At 42.5% G+C, this 23,216-nt stretch overlaps 1 protein-coding gene across 8 annotated transcripts in view; it reads left to right on the top strand.

The window, feature by feature from the left end:
* The window catches only part of RBM47 (RNA binding motif protein 47), a 78,011-nt gene extending 55,025 nt beyond the window's left edge, over positions 1-22,986 (top strand). For 5 of the 8 annotated variants that reach the window (XM_068188931.1, XM_068188933.1, XM_068188929.1 and 2 more), the window contains 4 exons: positions 13,072-14,231; positions 15,706-15,912; positions 19,579-19,781; positions 20,142-22,986. In XM_068188931.1, the coding sequence (XP_068045032.1) occupies positions 13,103-14,231; positions 15,706-15,912; positions 19,579-19,781; positions 20,142-20,387 (1,785 nt within the window). In that variant the 5' untranslated portion in view covers positions 13,072-13,102 and the 3' untranslated portion in view covers positions 20,388-22,986. Of the gene's footprint in view, positions 1-960; positions 1,060-1,483; positions 1,664-13,071; positions 14,232-15,705; positions 15,913-19,578; positions 19,782-20,141 lie in introns of those variants that run through there. The other 3 variants (XM_068188936.1, XM_068188935.1, XM_068188930.1) reach the window with 3 other exon arrangements.
* The last annotated feature ends 230 nt before the right edge of the window (positions 22,987-23,216 follow it).

Below are 23,216 nucleotides of genomic sequence, written 5' to 3'. Positions count from 1 at the left end.
ACAGTGGATAAACAAGAATAAAAATCCAGAACAGAGTGATTGTAATCACCCATTGGTTTGCAGTGTAAGTAGAACAGGTCTCCTTCCTGTTTGCTTTCAGAAACCACCACAAAGATGCTTCTTTTGCCAGCCTTTTGCCATCCTCCACATTTTTCTCTCTAACTTGGAGCCTTCTAGTTTAGAGTGCTTACCTCCACACCCACTGTCTCCCCTACCCCTTTTCCCTATTGACCAGCCTCTGACTTGGCAATATAAGATTATTTCTTAAGTTTTACATGCCTAGAGGAAAGAACTCAGAAGACAAGAATAAATTATTATGTAGGACCATCTCAAACAAACTGCCAATGCTTCCTCTGCAGAATATACTCGTATTTATGGTTTGTCACTAAGAGCTTAAGACACTTTTCCTTGCACATGTGGATGCCCTGAGGTTGTTGCTTTTGTGCTTTGGATGGAGGTTTGGATCAAGCTTTCTTTTTGGGGTGGGAAAAAAAGTAAAAAAGGAGAGAAAGAAGAAAGAAATGGTTATGCCTGTAAAAAACACCTGGGAAAGGATTGAAAACTGTAGTTGTTTTGCTACTGCAATATTCTGTTTGCTTTTTGCCTTCTTCAGGCTGTCTCCTTTCCCAGAAATTAGCCATCTCCCAAGGTATGCCCTGCTCCCTCTTCTCCCGCTGGCTGGTTGTGCACACTGCTTGCCAACTGGGCAAATCTATCATCCAAAGAGTGTTTCGGAGCAGTTCCTCCTCTTGGCTGCTTGAGAAGGTGTGTTGTTTGCTTTGCCTAAGTGCTCCCAGGGCCTAATGCTCCGTTGTTATGTACAGACCATTTCTACTGTCATGAATCATGTTTTACCACCCCTGTGCTTTTACTTCTGCACCAGGTGCTTTTTTTCCTTTTGAGCAAACACACTGGAGTTTCCGTGTTTACTGCTGACACAGTGCATGTCGGGTACACGGCATAGGCTGAGTTATTCCTACCGTCCCACCGCCGACATGATCAGTAAATCTACTTCTCACTCCAGGAGCTGCAGACCCTTTGTTTTTCCTTCGACCAAAGGTAAATGGATTCAGCGCAGCCTGAAATAATTTTGCCAGACACACATAAAGAAAAAAAAATATTTCACTGAAAAAGCCTCATGCAGTCAAGCAAAATATGCCCTTTTCTTATCTTATCTGTCGTGAGTAACCCAAGCTATTTGCACAACGCCTTGTGCTAGGAAGGAGTTGTTTGTACATGTTTCACTCCTTTTTTCCCAAGTTTTGAATTTTGAATGAAATCTTTCTCTTCAAATTCTTTTTACCTGCAAAAATGTTACAGTTTCTCTTTCCTATGCTTCCCTGAAGGTTGGACCCAGCCCTCCCTCCAAAGATCTCTTCATTGCAGATAGTTTTCTATTAATCTTCAAACCACTTTGGAGAGCTCGCTGCGTCTGGCAGCACTAACATCCCCTCTCCCTCCCGTCCCACCCACTTAGCCTCAGCCTAAGAGCCCTTAACAAATGACTCCCAAGGAATTTAAATGGCTAACGCTCGCTGGCCAATAAAGAGATGCATAAACTCTATAACCAGGTTGCACAGCCCTTGCCATTAGGAAGAAAGGTTGCTCGGGCAAAGGCGTGAGTCCCCTTAACCTGTTGCACTTCGATCGCAGGAGCAGAGAGGTAAGGGAAATCTTGTTTGCTCTGTAGGACTTTTTATCTGGTTTTCATTTATCAGGGAGTTGAGACCAAAAGTATGTCATCACCAGGGTATGGGTTCAGGGGTTTGCCTTCCTTTAGAGGGTCCTAAGGGGTTGTTTGAGAATTAAGCAACTGCTTGTAAGATTGAGCTGTGAGATCAACATGTGAATATCTAAAAGAATTTGAATAGCAAATACCAAAACAAATGTCAGAACAATGAACACTAAACAACTGATATTTTCGACAGAAGAAAACAAAATCATGTTTCCGAGATATCTTTTCTGCTATGTTAAGTTAATGAAGCAAAAGGTAGCCAATTGCAACTGCTTGACATTGTGTTTTCAATCAGTCTGTCTCTGCCGCTGTCTGTGCCACCTGGTATTTTGTTCTGCTTTTTCAAGAGACTGACATAAAAATCAAACTTTAAAAGTGGATTATCAGGTTTGGTGCAGAATTTGGCGTTTGTAGATTGAAGGTGGCTAGGAAGGTTTAAGTAAACAGGGTATATATGCAAGTATTATTAATACAAATGAATCTATATAGCTCAATCTGCATACTGAAAATTTGAAAGCATTCAAGAAAGTCTGCTTTGGTATTCATATTCTACTTAAGCAGCATGTGAAATGTAAAAAACTTGTATGTGACTTTGGACGCATGACACTAATCTGTTCACCCTTATTCATTTAATTATTATTTCATTGTTTTATTGGGGTCAGTGCTGATAACAATGGTGAAGTTTGAACTTAAACCAGGAAAAAAATTAATGTAGCTGTTGAAAGTAAGGTTCAATTAAAACCAATGACAAAAATGTCAATTTACATGTGGACCAGACGCAGCAGATGTATGTAATATTGTCCTGTCCTGAGCTAGGTGGGATTGAAACGGTGATTCAAAATGTATCTGTAAAGCACCCCCTCTCCCTTTGCACATCTAAGCTTGCCATGGATGACAGCCTGTGCTCAGAATATTTGAGGGATGTCATGGCAAATGTTACTGCCGTCCCCTGCAGTGCTCCTTGGCCTGGCAGACTGGGTTGCAGAAAGGACCTCTTTTTCAGTCGTGTTATCACAACTGATCTCTGAAAGTCTTCACACCCAATGCAGTCTGCAGTTGGTGTTAGCTGATGGTGGTGCACCAAAGACCTTGCCAGTGTGTGTAAGAGTTGAGACAGTTTTCTAATTAAATTGACACAGTTAATCCAACAGAACATCGAAACGTGTCCTTTATGTTTGTCAAGACAAGGCCACATGACTGTCTGTCAAGAATTTGTTGTAATGTTGTTTGTTCGATTATTTTTCCATGGGTTTCTCATATAGGTTTGCACTGTATAATCAAGATTAGATAATATGTTGCATAAAAATAAAGTTAACAAAGGAGTCACCATTTTGCTACTCTTTTTAATGATTTCCATTCAATTCTGCATTTCACCTCCAGACTTTGCTGAAAAAATTATGTTGACTCAAATGATCCTTGTCTTCTCTTTCTTCAGCTTCTAATTAAAAGAGAAATAATCTCACTTAAGGTCAACAAAAGGTGAATTTCAAATTATATGTGTCTTAAACTCCACTCCTTTTCTAGAGTGAACAGAAATTTCATTTCAAAACCATAGATATTTCCAAGTGAGCTGTAATTTCAGTAGACTTAAATTGTCTTGAATTAACCCAGCACAGGAGAGTTGCCCTCTGAGAGATTTCCTGCCTTGGTTAAACATTTTTTTAATTTATAATGTTAACACTGGGCACAAGTAACAAGTGCTGAAAATCTCTTCCTTGTACTTGTAAACCTTGTTTCTCAATTCTCCAACCCAACGTTCAAAGGTCTGTACAAACTTCTTAGATCAGAGGTCAGGTACAAATTGCTGCACTTTGCAGCTCCTTTCTGCCGATATGACAGAATTTCACAGGAGAGACGACTGACTTCCAGCCCCCACTCCTCTGCGCACGGGCAGCGCCAAGCAGTTAAAATGGTGATATGAACAAGCCAGCCATTGGTACCTGGGTTTAATTAATAACTAACTGGGTTTCAGCGGTGCAAGGTGCATATTATAAAAAGGGTCAAATGTCAGTGCACAAAGGAAAAAAAAAAAGGACAAAACCCCAGCCACAGACTAAGCCAAATGCTTTGAATTTAATGTACTTTCAGCAGCGAACATTCACATCCCAACTGTGGTTTGCTTTATGTTGATTTTCATTTCAGTGACCTGAGGGGGAGGGAACACGTTGAGCCACTTTCAGCTTTTCCTGGAATCTCTGCCTCCTGCTGAAAGCAGGGTTGCAGGTTGGGCCCCCTGTTGTTACAGTGTTCACGTGGTATACACAAAGCTTAGAATGTTGCAATAAAAGTAGTGCATGGGATTAGGGTAAACTGAAAATTCTGGAGCTATTTTCATTGTAATAAAATTGACTAAGTGAGTAGACTTTATATGAACAGGCAGGATGTGTTATGTTTCACTCTGGAATCTCCAGAAGAGTTAGAAGAAAAGGTTTGATCGGGAAAGCTGAAAAGACAACTGTAGGTTATGAACCTTTTAAGATACTATTGGTAGCACTGCAGAGTGGAACATATTACTGTAATATTTGTGTAGACAGACAGATAGATACTGTGTTACAAATTCCTGCACCACAGAGTCCAGCAAAGCCTTTGACAGACATTTTCAATTATTGAATTAAATCACCGAGTTCATATATAAAATTTTTCTTCAGAAGGACAAGAAGTGAAATATCGTTATCTTTCCCGTGTAATGATTAACAGATGAGTCTAGTCGTGGTTTTGTTTTTCAGTTGTAGAACATTGATTCTCCTGTCCTTCTTATGGCAAAAGCTTGTGAGTTTCTAGTTCATCCTGAATGAAACTCTTCTCCCTTTCCAAGCAGAATGCTTTTTAAAGCAGACAGTTAATGGGGAGGACACACTTACCTATATCAGCACTTCTGCAGAGAACAGTGTTTAATTTCATTTTTGGTAAAGAAACACTGCAAAAAGTTTCCCATCAAGTACAGGTTATCCAGAATAGGAAAGACTACACTGAAATTTATATATCATGCTTTTTCCTGTCTGATCATGGTAATGATAGACTTTATTGACTAGATAGAAATATGGGAATTTGGGGAGAAAGGGATGGTTGTGCTGTTTCCTGATTTAGACAGCTGATAATAGTAATTACACAAATCATGTTTCATCTTCTTGGTCTTCCTCAACGTGTGGCTTCAATATATTGCAGGGTAATAATTTCAGCCTCAGCCAGTAACAAGTCCTATCAAAATAGGTGAGAGTTATGAATTAGTATCAACTGGAGTGGGTAAAAGATAGAGCTGTGGCAAACAGGATAACACAGGGGTTACACAACTTGTTGTACAAAGTTCTGAATGACTTGCAGAAAAGTGCATTATAAAATAAGGGGGAAGACTAGGTTTTGCTTACCCAAACTTCCTTCAGAAGTGGTTTAAGTTGAGGTGGCTGGTTTGGCACTGCAGTAGTATAAAAACACTCAAGAAACACACTCTGCATTAACAGAATTCACATTGCAGAAGCAGGGTCATGTTAGCAGCATGCTCTACGTGTTGGTGGTGCTGTGATACATCAATAACTTTTTCATCAGCATGGGTTCATTCTTGCCATGGTAAAAACCATATATTCATGAACACATTTTTACTTGTGATCATCAAAAAGCCATGTCAGGAAACAAAGCTACACTCAGGAAAGTTTTTCTGCCTTCATTATTTGAAATATCATTGCTCACATCTCATTGAATATATTCTTTGCAGTTTTTAAGCAAGAGGTCAGGTCATTGAGGGACTTTCCTCCTGGGAATGTTCACTGCTTGGCATGGATAGTGCTTACATATAATGCAAGTGGAACACACACAAGATTAAATACACCGTAGAAAGATGCCGAGAGGGTTGATAACAGAATAGGCAGGAGGTTTGCACAACACAAGGTGACTTTATTTTGATAAATGAATCATCATTTTAGCTCCATTTTTAAAATTGTACATAAAATTGCTATGAGGTAAGATTAATAGGCCAAGGGAACTGATATAGTATGGTTTAGGGAATTAGATCCGTGATTGTTATTTTTCTAATGATAATGGTGAAAATAAGAAGTTTAACCTTCAAATCCTAGTTTGAAGCTGTAGCCATAGTTGACCATACAAATTCCTTGTTGGATTATCTGATTAGCATTCAAGTTTTAACCTGGGAAATTCCAGGATGTTAATTTACAGAAAAATTTCAGGTGTTTTCCTCCTAAAAAGGAGCAAGAAGCAAAAGAACAGATTTCTAGTAATTTTGTTACAATTTTTTAAGCCAAATACATTGCTTTTGATTGGTGCCTGGAAAATATAACCTGTCCCTGCAAGAACTCTAAAGCAGGATTTTCTGTAGTGCTCATCCCTATCTTAAATATATCCCTCTTGCAGCCATTAGAGTCTCGTAACTGATGTCAGGGGAGTCAAGCTAGATGTGAGTACTGTTAGAAATATCACACTTTATTTTCTATTTCTGTCTTTGAACCTAATACAATCAAAACTTAAAGTCAACAGATTTTGGTGAGTTTTAAATGGAATCAACCATTTTTAACATGTTTATCTGCTTAGGACAAATTTAATCAACTGAAAACGATGCACAGACCCTCCCTGCAGTAAATCCAACCTGAAAACTGCTTTTGAGGCCCTGAACATTAACTTGCCTCATACAAAGTGAACATAACTAGCTGACCAGAATAAAATTGATGTTTAAGCATGAAATATGAACTCTTGCAATGAAATCAATGGTCAGAACTCTGATGATAGGCTCTAGATTAGAATGCCAATTGTCACCATAGCAGAAATGGGAATTTCATAAAATCATAGAATCTTTAAGTTGGAGATTTAAGTCTAAGATCGAGTCCAACCATCTGAACACTGCCAAGTTCACCACTAAACCACGTCCCTAAGTGCCACATCTACATCTCTTTTAAATACCTCTGGAGATGGTGACTCAACTACATCCCTGAGCAGCCTGCTCCAATGCTTGACAGCCCTTTAGATGAAGAAATCTTTCCTTCCCTGGTGCAACTTGAGGCTGTTTCCTTTTGTCCTAATTTCAGCAGCTAGCCTCAGGATGTAGTAGGCTGGTTTTATCCTACCTCAGGCACTGTTGCTCTCTGTATTTAAGTATAGTACTTCTAGTGGGCAGAGAGCCTCTGCCTGTGCCTGTTCTTGTCTGAACATACGTGGGAAATACACAGTGCAGCAAATGCTGCTCCATGGACATCTCATTGTGTTTTGTGCAGCACCTGAGCCAAAACATTCTTGACCCTGGCTGGAGAGGGACAAGTTCGATGACCCAATTAAGGCATGCAGATGATGATGAGAATAAGCAGTCCTTTAGAAGTCCTGGCAGCAGGATAAATTGCACAGCAGACAGACATGTCATTGTCAATGATCTCTGAGGTTACTTTCTTCCAAGCCATTCATCACAAGCTACTCATCAAGTCTCTCCCCAGCTGTTGTTCCTGCCCCTTCAGGTCTGCTGATACAGTTCACCACTTTTCCCACTGAGTTTTGCCAAAATGGTCCAGATTATGAAATTTCACCTAGCCTGGGGCAACTTCTTCACTCAGTTCAACTGCAGGTAAAGATATGTGTCTGATACCCTGCAGACATTGTCATGGCCTGTTGGCCTCAGGTATGGTTTTTTTGTAAAAGGGTGAAGGCATCATCCATCCCATGTAACCTTCACTTTCCTGCCTAAAAGACATTCAGAAAAGGGCCTTGGCCAAAAAACTGTCCTGAAATGCTACACACTCTTGCACTGACCCACCACAAATTTCAGCTTTGGACACCTGCATTTCACTAATGGTAGAATGTAGGAAACCAGTTGTGATCCAATTCCTGCTGATCCCCACAGCAGATCCTGCAGTTGGGCATGCCATGTCTCAGCTTTGGCAACAGTCTCAAAGACACCTGCTTTGTTCAGCTCATTGATGAAATTAATGAGGAGGAAAAGAGTGACAGCCTTGTCAAGAAAGAGCAAAGTGATGTATAATGATACCATAATCATCTTTAAGCAGGGAGATAACTTGCACATGACACTTGAAGCAATGAACAACTCACTACCTTATTTAGAATTGATGAGGCCATTGAATTTTTCTGTTCAGCCAATAGATCTCTAAACAGGTAAACTGGGTTTTCAGCAGAAGCATTTCTGGGGTGTCTAATGTTTGTGATAAAATTACACAGTTGTTCTTAGTAAGCTGTTGTTTTTGTATGCATTTTATGAATATAAAGTTGTCATGAGAATAGAGTCAGGATTGGAAATTAAAGAACTTTTACAACAGCCATGCTTTTAGAGCTGCTACCTATCATCATCATCAGGATCAACATTTTCCTTTATTATTTCAAGTAAAATACTAGGAAGGTCACATTTAAACCAGTAGCTGTTATTTTCCTCTGCCAACCTCTGGGTGTATTTAAAATTTCAGCAACTGTCTTTCCCTCTGTGGTTTAAAATGCAAAACTGTGGCAGTTTCTTGAAGGAAGCAGTAGCTGTGCAGAGACCATGAGGACACGCCCTGTCAGCTCAGTGGGAGTTTGTACGGTACAGGGTCTGCAGGTGGGGCACAGGTGTCCCCATCCCTCCCCTGGACAGTTATCACAGAGACAGCACATCTCCCAGGTTTCTCCTGTTGCCTGTGGTGGTGTTGGCAGCTGTCCCCAGGCTTTGTGACTGCCGGCAGTTGTGTCACCCACAGATGATGCCACTAAATCCATGTAACACAAAACTGAAGGGATGAATTAAGTCCAGACATAAACAACTTCATTTTATAAGAGCATGTGAGTGAAGTGGACACACAGTTACTGCCACAAGGACACTGTCTGTGTCCCTGTGTTTGTAAAAGTCTATTTGACCACGCTAGGATCAACAGAGGAGAACGTGTCTGCCTAACTTCGCAGGGCACTGCCCAGTGCTAGACTAACCCGGGGATAAGTTCATACGTGGACTTTGGGCATTGCTTTCTTGATGGGGCCCCAAGCTGCCTTTGCCCTGGGACAAGGGACATCACCATTTGGCCCTGTATTGTTGTTGATCAAGGTGTGGTATTTCTACTTAATAAAATACCTGCCTCAGCTAATCAGCCTGCTCACAGTGTGCTTTGGGTCAGTCACTGCCAACACAGTAAGCTTGCCATTTAATATTCCGGGTTGTGGGAAAAAAAGAAGGTAATTAATGTTTAGGGCAACAACAATTTACACTCTTCCTACTGGCAGCAGAGGAGTTTCGTAAGCAAGGTGAAGTGAAATTTGAATGATTTAAGTGAAACATATATGTCCGAGTTCACCCGTGCAAGGAAGAGTCCTTGGAACAGAGATGCTGAACTGAGGGGCTCATGAGCCTCGCTCCTGGGTAGGCTGGCAGAAGTTAGCATCCATCTAACACGGTGTGAACAATCAAGCAGGATTTACCTTTTTCTAAAAAGAAGCCAAGGACTTGTTTCAGTCCTGATAATGAGTCATTTAAAATTTAGCTGTCTCCAAAACACAACCTTTCTTGTTAAAAATATTTTTGTATGTCTCTCTTTTTTGAATCTATGTTATCAAGATCAGGTGTGTCTTCCTCCTCAGAGTCTAGAAACCAAGCACTTGTATTTCACAAGACAATTCATTTTAAGGGAGATTAAATTTTTGCCTTTTCTAGCATTAATCTCACATATTGGATGCTAGAAATCAGTTTGGCTTTATTAAGGCCACTCGACTCATATTACCAGCCCATGCCTTGTGTAGACCCACAACACATGGTAGCAGGTTTTCATGACCAGTTTACTGTTGACTTAAAAAATGCACAAGCAGGTTTGAACACTGTGGAAACTGGTATTTTCAAAAACTGTTTTCTTGAGAGGGATTGCATTTCAGTCTGAAAAGGATTAATTGTGTTGGTAGCCCATTTTGAAAGACAGTAACAGCAGGAGAGAAGAGTTCTCAGACCAGACAGCCTGTGCATTTTCTCATCAAGCCACAGATGATCACTGATGATAAATGTTCTGGTAACATTTATCAAGGTGTTGATTGTATGAACTTAGTAAAGGTGTTGATTGTATAACATAGCAATGAACAAGTTGTTAAGTGTGTATTTAGTTACAAAAATTAGAGCTAGATGGGCTTTATAATTTTCTTAAGTAGTACTTACTTATGAAACCCAGTTCCAGGTAGCTGCACAGGAAAAAAAAAAACCCAAACCACATTTGATCATGAATCTTGATTCAAAATAAATTACATAGGGATAAATGCTTTTCAGGTTCACATGGAATTTTTAAGTATGCACTATCACAAATGGTGTTTGGCAGTGTCTGCAGCAAAGATGCCAGCAGCACTTAGAAGCAGCTTCATGTACAATTTGCAATATAAGAAATCATCTTGCTGGTGCAATGCAAAGTGCTGGAGAACATGCAATCTCCTGCACGGCCATTTAATTACCAACTGGTTTCTGGGGGTCAGGGGAGATTCTATTTCATCTCCCCTCACTCCACAAACCCAGTGATCATCTGTAGCTTTCCAGACTATAGCCCCAGACACAGAGCCCTGCAGATAACAGAGAAATAGAGAGTTATTTTGTAAGTTGACCTAAAACAGGTGGTTTGAATGGAATTGGTAATTTTTAAACTTAGCCAAACTTGGGGTGATAAGTCCTTGACTTGCCAACAGGTGGCCCATGTAAAGGTAATGATTATTTCCTACCAAAGTTATGTATAACTACCTTTGCTTTTATTCCATGAAAGGTGAAGTTATACTTCTAGGAGCAAACTGTCAAGTGAAAAATGAAGCTGATTTACCCTTCCTTAACTTTCTTAATTATTCTGAATAATTCTGAGGAATTAAATTAAAATGTCTAACTGTTAAAAGGTAATATTAGAATCTGAGGGAAATGTGTATCAACAGCAGTTCAAGAATCTATCCATGACAGACCTGGCTTCAAAGAAATTGTGTTTACTAAAGTATTGCCTGAGCATCAGCATCACTGTTACTACCCTCCACTTTCCTTATCTTCTCCTCCATATTTTTTAATTAAAATGGCTCAGAAGCATCATCATGCAACACTCATGGCCCAAAAACACATGCAGAATCAGGTCCTACCACAGACCAAAGCTCTGAGGTCTGGTTTCCCAATCCCAAAGGCATTTAGGAGACGAACCAGGCTCAACAGTGTTTGCCCTGGCTAGCGCAGAGGCATCTCTCAATATAGACCAGCACAGTTCTGGACAGCTCAGGGGGTTTACTGAAAAAAATCTGAGGTGCTGAGGTTACTAGGATTTAAATGGATTTTGTGAATCATACAAATCAGATTTTGGTGCCTAAAATTTGTGCTGATGCTTTTGTGTACTTGGGCTTGCTGCATTAATGAAAGATCTTCCTTGGTGGTCACCAATGCAATTATGGGACAGAGAGAAACCTGTGTCTCACTGAATAAGAAAACAGTATACAATAAATAAATCTCACTGAAACTTCATTCTTTTTTATTAAAAAAAAAAAAAAACCTGTCAAACCCATATATTGAGAGCATTTCTTACAGTGGTTTGTAGCGTCCTACATGGGTCTGTGTATTTTGACAGTTCCATCAACAGACTAGTGATGAATGCAAATCATGACAAATAAATCAGTGATGGAAACACTGATGGAGGTGTAAAACACAATGGGGAGGAGCCAATTGTGTAACATTCAATAGGTGGGATCGATCCTCTCAAAAGGCAGTTGGGATAGGGCTCAATGCAAGGTTGTGGCATTCAGTCATAATAAACACAAGTCATGCCTGCTACATGGGACGTAAGCAGAGCAAGGGATGCTTAAAGGATTTGAGGTTAGAATTGAAAAAAACCCCACCCAACTCCATGTGACTTGCTAGTGAGCAGGCATGAAGAAACAGGATTTGGCAAGGCACAGACATGGGGAGAAGGAGGGATGATCTTCATCCCTATATATAGCAAAGGTGGAAAAGGCTGAAACTCTAGACAACTGTCCAAAGACCAATAAACAAGAATTCTAAGTGAAAAAATTACTAATTGTGAGCTCAGCCTGCAAATTTTATTCAAAAGACAGAGTTGTGTCATAATTAAGTGACTTAAATATCACTACAAGGCATAAGCATAGGTCTTGAAAGACTCCTTAGTCTATCTAATCCTATCTGGAAGCAAAAGCCAGACAAATTCTCATGACAAATGCTGCACACTTGCTTGTATGATGAAGTGGTAAGCAAACAAGTCATACAGACATGTGGCAGGATCCGCAGCTCTCTGATTCCTTAAAGCCAAGGTCCTTGTGGAAGATACAATTTACTCACATAAGTGCTATAGCACCTAATGTGCAAATAACACTAAAAGGTAATGGTCCATGTCATATACAATCACTTGTATTAAATTGTCTGATGGAGCATTGCCGCTTTAAAAGTCAATGAACTAACTACTCTCAGAGTCCAAGGTGTCTTATTTAATTGTGCTCAGAAAGAAAGCCCACTGTCATGCAGTTTTGGTTATTAACATGGTCATTTCCTGCATGTCTGCATTTCCTGCTTTCTGCCTGTGTTCAAATGAAGAATAAGGTTTCTGAGATTTGCCTCCTCTTGCTGGCTTGCAGTGCTGTGTTTGGTTTAAAGCACATAAAGGAGTGATTCTCTTCAGCTTTTGTCAAGTCCTGCTGTAATAATGGAAGAAACTAACACATCAGACATTGTAACACAAGCAGTAGGCAACTCAGAAGCTTGTCAGATCACTCTTTGCACAAAAGAACAGGAATTGTCCCCCACCCCCACTGCTAAAGTGTATTTATTATTTCCTACTTGACGGTTACTGCAGAGGTCTAGAGGAGCAAGGGGTTGTTATCAAATGGAAACTGTCTGGGGCTTCTCATGCATTTGCCAGTTTTCACCATGGAATATGGCACCTGGTACTTGTGCTGTTCAGGAGTAAATGGATTAACTGATGAGTGACTGAGAGGGAGGAGAAGGCTCTGTAGGTGGGTACCTCTGGCTTCCTGTCAGTATCTTCTCTCTTCCAATTCTGTGTAATCTCCTTCCTACCATTTCAAAGAGAAGAAAAGGGTCTCAAAGGTCTTGGGATTCTGAGGTACTTGGTGGCATCATTCATGTGCCTTTGGTGTCCTGTGACAGCAGCTCTTGATGCCTGGGATATGTGGGCAGGTGATCCTTGACCATTCAAAGAGGAGCTTTGCCGATGTCCAGGAGGCACTGTCCCTGAAGTATCACTCTTCAGGCTGGTGTGGCTTCTTCCTCTGTTTTTCTGCAGCCTTAGTCCCAGTTTGAAAAACAAACTTGCAGAACAGCTACACGGAAATGAAAGAGAGAGGTGGGATTCTCACGGTAGCTAATAGTTTTTAATGAGTGTCCTCCTTCTTCATTTGCCCAGGTTTTATCAGGCTGTGAATGAGTTTGACACCATGACCGCTGAGGATTCCACTGCAAGGATGAGCAATGATTCCACGAATGTGGCCACCACAAAAGTCCCTGAAGGTGTTGCTGGGGCGCCCAACGAGGCAGCTCTGCTGGCCCTCATGGCCCGCACTGGATACAGCATGATCCAGGAGAATGGGCAACGCAAGTATGGAGGCCCTCCTCCTGGCTGGGAGGGCCTGCACCCTCCTCGTGGCTGCGAAGTCTTTGTGGGCAAAATACCCCGCGATGTCTATGAAGATGAGCTCGTCCCCGTCTTCGAGTCTGTTGGCCGCATCTACGAGATGCGCTTGATGATGGATTTTGATGGGAAGAACCGTGGCTATGCCTTTGTGATGTACACACAGAAGCACGAGGCGAAGCGTGCTGTCAGGGAGCTGAACAACTATGAAATCCGCCCCGGCAGGCTGCTGGGTGTGTGCTGCAGTGTGGATAACTGCCGGCTCTTCATTGGAGGCATTCCCAAGATGAAGAAGAGAGAGGAGATCCTGGAAGAGATTGCCAAGGTGACAGAAGGCGTGCTGGATGTCATCGTGTATGCCAGTGCCGCAGACAAGATGAAGAATAGAGGCTTTGCCTTTGTGGAGTATGAAAGTCATCGAGCAGCAGCCATGGCCAGGAGAAAACTCATGCCCGGAAGGATCCAACTGTGGGGACATCAAATTGCTGTTGACTGGGCAGAACCAGAGATAGATGTGGATGAAGATGTCATGGAGACTGTTAAAATCTTATATGTGAGGAATTTAATGATTGAGACCACAGAGGACACCATTAAAAAGGTGTTTGGTCAGTTTAACCCTGGCTGTGTAGAGAGAGTGAAAAAAATACGTGACTACGCCTTTGTGCACTTTACAACCAGGGAAGATGCCATTCATGCCATGAACAACCTTAATGGTGTTGAACTAGAGGGCTCATGCCTGGAGGTTACTTTGGCCAAGCCAGTAGACAAGGAGCAATACACTCGCTACCAGAAAGCAGCAAAAGGAGGGGCTGCAACGACCTCCGAAGTAACTCAGCAACCTAACTATGTTTACTCTTGTGATCCATACACACTAGCATACTATGGATATCCATACAATGCCTTGATCGGGCCCAACAGAGACTACTTTGTGAAAGGTTAGTAAGCACAATTAGGGAATGTGATGGGCAGGTTTGATCTTAGGCTGATGCCAGAGGTCTGCCTTAGCCAAAGGTCAGCAAGTGCCCCGCAATTTTTTCTTAATACTCTTGTATAGGCCTTTTTGTCATATTTCTGTTGGGTCTTACGTTAGCTTATGACTACACAAAGTGTATATATCTATAAATAATTGCAAATGTACAAGATAGTATGAGAGAGGTATCAAATGGTTAAGAATAGGTAAAGACCAAGCATGGGATGGGGAACAGAGGGATCTGGGTTTTATGAGTGATGTACTAAGTCTGAGCAAGTTTAAGGATTCCATCTTCTGATGTCTCCTTTCAAAGAGCTGGATCCTATCACAGAGTGCTCTGGAGGCATGGGTATGGTGAGTTATCCACAGGGAAGGAGGTTAGAGAAAGCCTTAGTTAGGAGCTCTCTAGGTGTCATTTACCTTCCACATTAAAATGACAGCAATGCTGTCCTTCATGAAGTCATTTGAGAACTACAAGCAGAAGGAGTCATGTGAGTGAAAAATAATTTTTGTATTATGTATACCATAATTAGTTATCAGCTACAGTCATTAAAAATTAACCAAAAATCACTTATTCATAAAAACCCTAACAGCTATAACTGGTATTATAATTAAAATTATCCTGTACTTACAGGAATTAGAGTTTCCTGACATTTGATGTGTATTTCCATAAAAGAAGCAATTTAGCATAAATATATTCTTAAAGCACCCACACAAACCAAGAAGTATTTTTAACCCTAGTCATTCAAGAATTTCAACTTCTTCTCAATTTCCAGATTTGCACTTGCAATGAACTATGACAGAGTTGAGTAACAGTCTAAATATTCAATTAGACCATCATAAAGTACATCAATACTGCAGTGTTCAAAGTACTGTCATAACACATTCACTAAAATGAATAAAGGCTGTATTTTTGGAAATGGGTTATATGCACCTAATAAAATAGCAGAGAAAACAAACAACATAAGTAAAAATATAAGCAGCTGTGGGACAAAGTTGTTTAAAGGGCAGGTGTGATCTTGTGCCATCCCAGCAGGGTCCCATTGCAGCCAGTTGACAAGTTGGGTCTCCTCTGGAGGACAGCTGAAAGCAGCTGTTCCTAATGCACAGAAATCAGCCAGAGGATCATCTCACTCTCTACTGACTGCATTGAACCTGTAACACTTGCCACAAGAGTTCCACCAATATAAGTGAGCAGTTAATATATGCTCACAAACATCAAAAGCTAAACAAGCATAGACTTACTGCATGCTTCTTAGGCACTTCTTGTTTTCCTAATCGGGGCCACTAAGACTAAACCATGCTCACTTAAACAGCCACATTTCTTCAGCAAGCCACATAACTTAAGCAAGCCTCCAGATTTCAGCCTGGGGTCACTCGTGCTCCCCATGGGGCTGTCACTCTCCATTATTCACCATCTTCTGTGTTGTTATCATAAGCAGGCAGCATACGAGGCAGAGGACGAGGTGCAGCTGGCAACAGAGCTCCGGGTCCCAGAGGCTCCTACCTGGGGGGATACTCCGCCGGCCGTGGAATCTACAGCAGGTACCATGAAGGCAAAGGAAAACAGCAAGAGAAGGGATTTGAACTGGTTCCCAACTTGGAGTTACCTGCAGTCAATCCAGTGGCCATTAAGCCTGGTGCAGGTTAGTATGTGTAAGGAGGGGAGGAAAGCAGGGGTGGTGGGCAGGCCTCCACTCCAATCCCTGTCTCAAGCATATGAGGACCCCTCCAGGGCCAGTCCATGACTGCAACTGCAGCAGTGGGGACAGCCCCAGGGCTGGGGCTCAGTGCTCCCTCGTGCTGAGTGCCTCCTGGCCCTGGCCAGACTTTCTTCACACAAGAGGCACTCAGCAGGATAGGGGACACAAATATCTGGGAATTCTTCAGGCCAAAGTAAAAAGGACTAATAGGGGACACAAATATCTGGGAGTTCTTCAGGCCAAAGTTAAAAAGACTAAAGCAACTCCCACTCTTCCTCTTCCCTTTTGCATTTGTTGAGAAGGAAGCAGACTTTCCCCTCCTTCTAGTTGTGTAAACCAGAACATGGTGACTAAGAGCAATCTTCCTCTCTTTTAATGTCTTCAATGCTAATTTCACCCTGGCAGATTCCCATCCTAGATTTCCAGCCAGGCTGGAGCCCTCCACTCTTTAGTCCATCTTGCTCCAGTGGTACAAGGCTGAGAAAAGGATCTGGGGCTTTCCCATTGTAGGAAAGTCCCTGGCTGAGGCAAGCTCCTTCATCTCCATCAGTGGCATGGGGAAGGAGCAAGGCAGGGAGCCCTCGGGATCCAGCTTTGCAGCTGTGCGGTGCCTACAGGAGTGCTCTCATCTCTGCTGGGCTCTGATGAGCCAGTCCAAGGGCTGGGGCAGGGACTGCCCCCTTCTGCTGCTTTGTCAGCTGAGTACCCAGCCCTTGCCGTTACCAAGTGAACAAGAGGAAAGCTGAAGTTCTGCAGTTCCTCAAGATCCTGTTTGGAAAGATTTTTATTTGAAAAAGTAGCCTGAGGAAGACGGTCCTTGAAGGGGATGGGGACCAGCTCTCTTGCAGAAGTCCTGATGTCTTCTCTCCATTTCTCTTTACCAGTAAACTGTAATGGCAGGATGTAAGCATTGCTTAATAGTAGAGCTACTGTGGTTTCCCAAAACATGTTTCATTTATGTCAGTGAAAATTACAGCTTGCATCTAATGAAGTCTGCGAAGAGTTCTTCATAACAGCTGGATGAGACAATGTCAGAAATCTAGAGACAAAGGAAGGCTGTTAAGATTAGAGTTGGAGAAAGATCAGACTTCATGAGAAAACTACCCACTCGCCACCAGAAAATATTACCACTATGTGTGTTTGCAAAGATACTTTAGGAATTCCAGATATTACTAAAGGATGCTTGAAAACTGAGCTTTGAAATGCATGCTTATTAGTGGTGTCTATATTTCATTTGACTGCAAAACAAAAACTTGAAGCTCAAGTCAAAATATTTCTACACTTGAAGCATGTTGAGATTCAGGTTTTTTTATCAGACTTTCCCCTATCATATGGTTCCAGCACAGCCTCTGAGCACAGAAGCACCTGGTCTGTTTTCCCCAGTCAGATCAGCTGATCTAATAAGAGGTACCACACACAAGAGTTACCTCTGTTATTAAGAGGATATGACTTTGAAAGCACATTACCAGAACAGAGGAATAGAAATGCACTGACTGCAAAGTTCCTGCCTACCGTTTAGACCAACCTTAAAGCTCATTTCTTTGCAAATAGTTGGGATACTCCTGGGAGGTCACCCCAATACCCCAGGTGCCTGCTACTGTTTTTCTGCCAGAAGTTACTGCAGAATGGAGCATGTGAGCTCTTTGCCTTGGTGAGAAATTATCCAGGATATTTAAACCAGAGATAAAACTGGTTTGACCTGACCAGGTGGACTTGGTGTAGAAGGAGAACTGGAAAACCTCATGATTTGGGGGTCTCTGCTTGAGGAAACAGTGGTAGTCCTCTGGTGAAGGACACATCTCTGCCTGAAAGATATCTGATCAGCTCCCTTGTTGCAGTCTCCAGGACCAGAGAAAGAGTACTGCTTTCTGTCACCTCCTACCACCAGACATAACTGCACACTTTAACATTGCAAAGTTTCATTGCACGGAAATAAACCTGCGTACACATTAGACTTCATTTCTGGCTCAGTGGCTGTACCTCCCATAAGTGCCAACATCACCTCTTAGTCCATCATCCATTATATATTGATTACTTTGTTTTCCTTGTGAATAACCTTACTACTAAAAAGCTTGCAAGCTGAATGCTGAAGTGTGCAATATGAGGCAATGATGGAAATCATAGCTTCATAGAATGGTTTCCGTTGGAAGGGACCTTAAAGATCCCTTCTAATCCAATGTCCCTGTCATGGGCAGAGATGTCCTAAACTAAATGAGGTTGCTCAAAGGCCCATCCAACCTGAACTTGAACATTTCCAATAATGGGGCACACAAAAACTTTTCTGGACAACCAGTCCGGTGTCTCATCACCTTCATTATAGAGTATTCCTTTCTTATGCCTAACCCTTTTTCAGTTTGAAACTGTTACCCCTTGTCCTGTCACTACAGGCCTTACCATAAAGTCTTTCTTATAGGCTCCCTTTAAGTACAGAAAAGCTCCAGTAGAGGTCTTTATTCCAGAGGCGTCTTTTCTCCAGGATGAACAACCCCAACTCTCTCGGTCTGACTTAACAGCAGAGGTTCTCCATCTCATTTAACATCCTCTGAACCTGCTCCAACAGGTTCACATCCTTCTTGTATTGGGGGTCCCGGAACTGGACACAACACTCCAGGTGGAGTTTCACCTGAGCAGAATAGAGGGGCAGAATCACCTCCCTCAACCTGCTGGCCACACTGCTTTTGACAGAGCCCAGAATACAGCTGCTTTTTCTGGGCTACAAGTGCACATTGTCAGGCCATGTCCAATTATTGTGATTACTGGGAATATTCAGCAAAGAATGTTTCTTCCCTAAGCAAGCCATGAAGCTCCATTTTGGACCATGTACAAACTCACCATCCTGAACACCATTATTCTACCCAGAGTGCTCTCCCTTTGTCTGAAAGACCATGGTTCTAATTATATCATATTGTCTAATTATATAATTTTGGCATGAGGGAGAATTCCCTAAAGAGAAGTTTGTTGTTTGTTTGTTTTTAATGTTATTATGTAGATTCATCCTGTAGCAGACAGATGGTATAAAACATATTTAGCCAAGCTAGTCCTGGGAAATGCTGGTAAAAGAGCTGATATTTCACAGGATTGGCCAAAGGATGGCATGTAAAGCAGACCCATTGCTGCCTGTAACTTCTGCAGTACAAACTACAACTTTCTGTCCTGGAGCAGCTCTTCGTATGGCAGCTACATATTCCTTGATGTCAACAGCTAGAGCAGGGACCTCACTGGGACGTTGCACACTCTTACCCCTTGTGTTCAGGCCACACTCTTGGCCAGAGGGAAGGACAGCAGTGGTCAGAAGGAGTTGTGTAAATCTGGGTCACAGCTCCCAGTCCCCAGGAGAACTCTGGTCCTAGGATACTCATGGCAGAAGCATGGGGCAAAATGCTGGACCAAACAGCACTGAGCTTGTCCCTGTGCATCAGCTATGGTGCTCCCATGCACGGAGAGGGAAGAGGTGCCTCAGGTCCCCTGCCTGCACAAAAGGCTACCTCCCCTGATAAGAGGAGCACAGGATCACTGCTGGAGAGTGGGCACAGCTGGGAGGGAGAGCTCTTTGACAAGAGGTCCTGGAAACTGTCTCCCAATGTATCTGATATGTCTGATCTCTCCTAGTGGCCATCCCTGCCATTGGTGCCCAGTACTCCATGTTTCAGGCCGCACCACCAGCCAAGATGATGGAAGATGGCAAAATCCACACTGTTGAGCACATCATCAACCCTATAGCTGTCCAGCAGGACCCAGCTAGTGCAGCAGCTGCTGCAGCAGCCGCAGCCGCAGCTGTAATACCAGCTGTCTCAACACCTCCTCCCTTCCAGGTGAGCTCAGCACAGAAATCCTGCTTCCCATGCATGCCCAGTGTGGGGGGAAAGCTTAGTCTCTTGCCCTGCTTCCATTCAGGACAGGCTCTTGAGGATGTCACAGTGCCCAAGAGCCCTGAAGTTCATCTGACCTGACTTAGACATCTGCACACTGGGCCGTTGCTTTCCCCACTGTGGGAGACCCAATCTGTGAGGGGGGAACAGCCTCCCATGATAACATAACTCTCAGTCAACAGACCATGTACTGCCTACCCTCTCCATTACCTCCTTGCCTTCTAGGGGGTTTGCCATTCAGGGCATGGAAGTGGGATGTCACAACAAAGTACTTTTTTTGAGGTCTGAACCCTTTCCTTCCAGGGTCGCCCCATCACACCGGTGTACACCATGACTCCCAACATGCAGCGGATCCCTGCCGCCGGGATTTACGGGACAAGTTATGTGCCATTTGCGGCGCCTGCTGCGGCCACAGCAACAATAGCCACGCTACAGAAGAACGCTGCCGCTGCTGCCGCTGCCTACGGAGGATACGCTGGCTACATCCCCCCGGCATTCCCAGCCGCCACCATCCAGGTGCCCATCCACGACGTCTACCAGACGTACTGAAACTGTCGGCAGAGGAGGGTGGTGGAGAAACACACACTGAAGGAACACTTTACTATTTATGAAGAAGGAACTGTCTGCGAAAGAGTAAACATTTGGGCTTGGTAAAACAATGCAGAAAGTGAAGAATGTCATAGAAAAAGATGTTTGAAATATTTTCTATGCTTGAAGTTTTCACTAACATTTTTAGGCTATTTTTAAAAATTTAACATGCCTGTATTCATACATTTCCAAAGGACCTTGGTGCATCCAGCCCACCACTGACATGCATTTATATGCACTGCAGTAGGGTTGCATAGGGTCTTTTTTTTTTTTTAGCAGTTATATTTTCAATATATTTGTGGTATGAAGGTTATTTTTTAGTAATTTCTGCACTCCAGAGATGTCTATTTTGTAGTGCCTCTAATAATATATCAGCTATATATTAAAAAGCACACCTGAGCAGCTAGGGAAAGTTTTAACAATATATTTTGAAGAGTATATTCAATATTTAAAGAATACATGCCTTAGTTTTTTGTTTTGTTTTGTTTTGTTTTTTAAGAAGAAAACAACAAGTATCTTATTTAAAAATTATACTGGAAAGTGCAATTTGAAAAATGTGCAAGACCTCTGCATTTTTTGCTGGCATTAATACAATCTGCTCATTCTCATTTGAAATCACAAGTAACTAATATTGCCTGTTTGGAAGAAAGAGAAAAGCAAAAAAGCCTCCTCATACATACCTCTTCACAGTGTGATTTGCAGGCTTGTTTTTAGCTAAAGAAAGGCTCAAGTTTTCCTTAGCAACTGGATTTTCTATTTATTGAAGCTACTTGTAGTTGCAGCATGTACAGAAATGAGTAGCTGATGTTTCGCGCGAGGTGTCTTGACTTAGATCTTCATCCAGTATAAAGCCAAGGCTTTTTCTCAATGCTCTTCATTTTATTCTTTGAAGTATATGTTGTAGTGACTGAGAACGTATGTTGCTGTTAGCAAGAGTAGCCACGCTCTCGCCAAGAGGATGTGCAGCCTTATTTACTCATTGCTCCATCATGTTCCATGAGAAATTTCAAAGGTACTAGGGGTGGTAGTGATACTGGAATTAGTGAAACAGGGCTAGCCTCCCTCCCAGCCTCCCTTCCACTCTTAATTCCCCTTCTCCACAACTGGAGTTGTACATGCACATCAGGGGTGGGAGTGATTAGACCCAATGATTTTAAGACATAGAGCTTGTAAATATCCTTTAATATACATTTTTAAAGTCATTTTATGTTGAAAATTTACATGGTATGTGGTTTGCCACAAAACAAAAACCTTTTATTGCAATGTTATAAAAAAGTTTGTTTTATTAAGAAGTAAATATATTCTTGCAGTGTTTTGTGGCCTGTTTAAAGGCTTTTATTTAGTAGTGCAGTGAATGTAAAATAGAGTAAAATGGTAAAAAATATCTTGCCCTTTGTCTGAAGTGCATCAGCTCTACAAACACAAGTCTGGTGACAAAAGGTGAGAAGCAGGGAGTCAGTAAACAATGTTCCTTTACTTTTTGAGGTATAAGTACATACCAAAGGGGTTTCACATTGGCCATATTTTGACATCTGAACCACTTCCAGACCGCATCGAGCTCAGTTAAGTGACCTTTTTAATACGCTGCTTTTGCTTGTGTCAAAATTGAGCAGTTGTATTTTAGGTGCTCTTGCTCAGACAAGCTGAGCTCCCCTTGACCGTGTCAACCCATTAGCAAAATCACTGTGAGGTTACCCATTAGGTTGGACTCTGCCTCTCCACACCCCTTCCCAGGAAACTTATTGTCTGTGCCTGCACATTTGGAAGCACACCCAGACCTCAGCCCCAAGGTCCTGCCCTTGTGTAGGGCAAGAGAGCAGGAGATCTGGGCAAAGCCTAAGGGCAAGCCCCCAGTCAGAGTCCAGCACTGCCTCCTCCAGTCCTCCAGTCTAAGGTCTTACATGGCTCAACACTAAATGCCAGCATGGGTCCTTGGGCCATGCACTGACTCCCCTGGGGCCAGGAAAAGGCAGTCCAGTGGTCTGGACCTCTGCTGGCCCACTTCCAGCCCCACACCATGGCTGACCCCCAGAGGAAAGAGGAAGGGCAATGTCTCCCTTCCCACTAATCCTCTCCCTGCCAACAGGAAAGGGATGTGCCACTCACAGAGATGGCAGGAAGAGAAAGGAGCCAATGAGGGAAAACTGTGAGGTGTCCCCGGCCAACAGAGGGTGCTGCCTGTGCCAGGGGGGCAGCAGGCAGTACCCAGGGATGGAGGCAGGACCCAGGCATGCAGGCAGCCAGGTCATGCTGAGCCTCCTGCTCATGCCTGTCTTGATATTTACTTCTAAACCATTTCATGTACACTACTACTGAGGTAAGTCTAATAACTTGAAATGTGAACATCTTTAGGTTAAGAACAAACTATTCTAAGAAAAAAAAAAGTATATATTAAAAAAAAAACAAAACTAGTGTGCCTTATTCTCAAAAGAGCTGATATTTTAGCTATTTTATTGTATCTCTCTTCTCTGTATTGTCAGAAGCCTCTGACTTTATTTAGTTCTTGCTCCATTTATGGTACATTTCTAGGATGTAGTGAATAAAGCATTCTTTAAAAACAGAGACTGTTACTTCATTGCAACATCCTAGTCTGCCAAGGCTATGCTCCCCTCCAAGCTGGGAAGAGGGTGTTGAGGGCAGGAGGGGAGCAGGGCACTGCAGCCAGCATCCCTGCAGGCTCCTGCAGAGAGGGGAGATGAACTGTCCCACTGACTCCTCTGTCCCATCACCTGCAGAGGACAGTGACCTTCCCAGCATGCATACTGGGCATCTATCCATTCTTCCAGCATC

Source organism: Anomalospiza imberbis, chromosome 4 (genome assembly GCF_031753505.1).
Source record: "Anomalospiza imberbis isolate Cuckoo-Finch-1a 21T00152 chromosome 4, ASM3175350v1, whole genome shotgun sequence".
Classification (NCBI taxonomy): domain Eukaryota; kingdom Metazoa; phylum Chordata; class Aves; order Passeriformes; family Viduidae; genus Anomalospiza; species Anomalospiza imberbis.
Note: the sequence above shows the minus strand (reverse complement) of the source record. Positions and strands in the feature narration are given on the sequence as shown.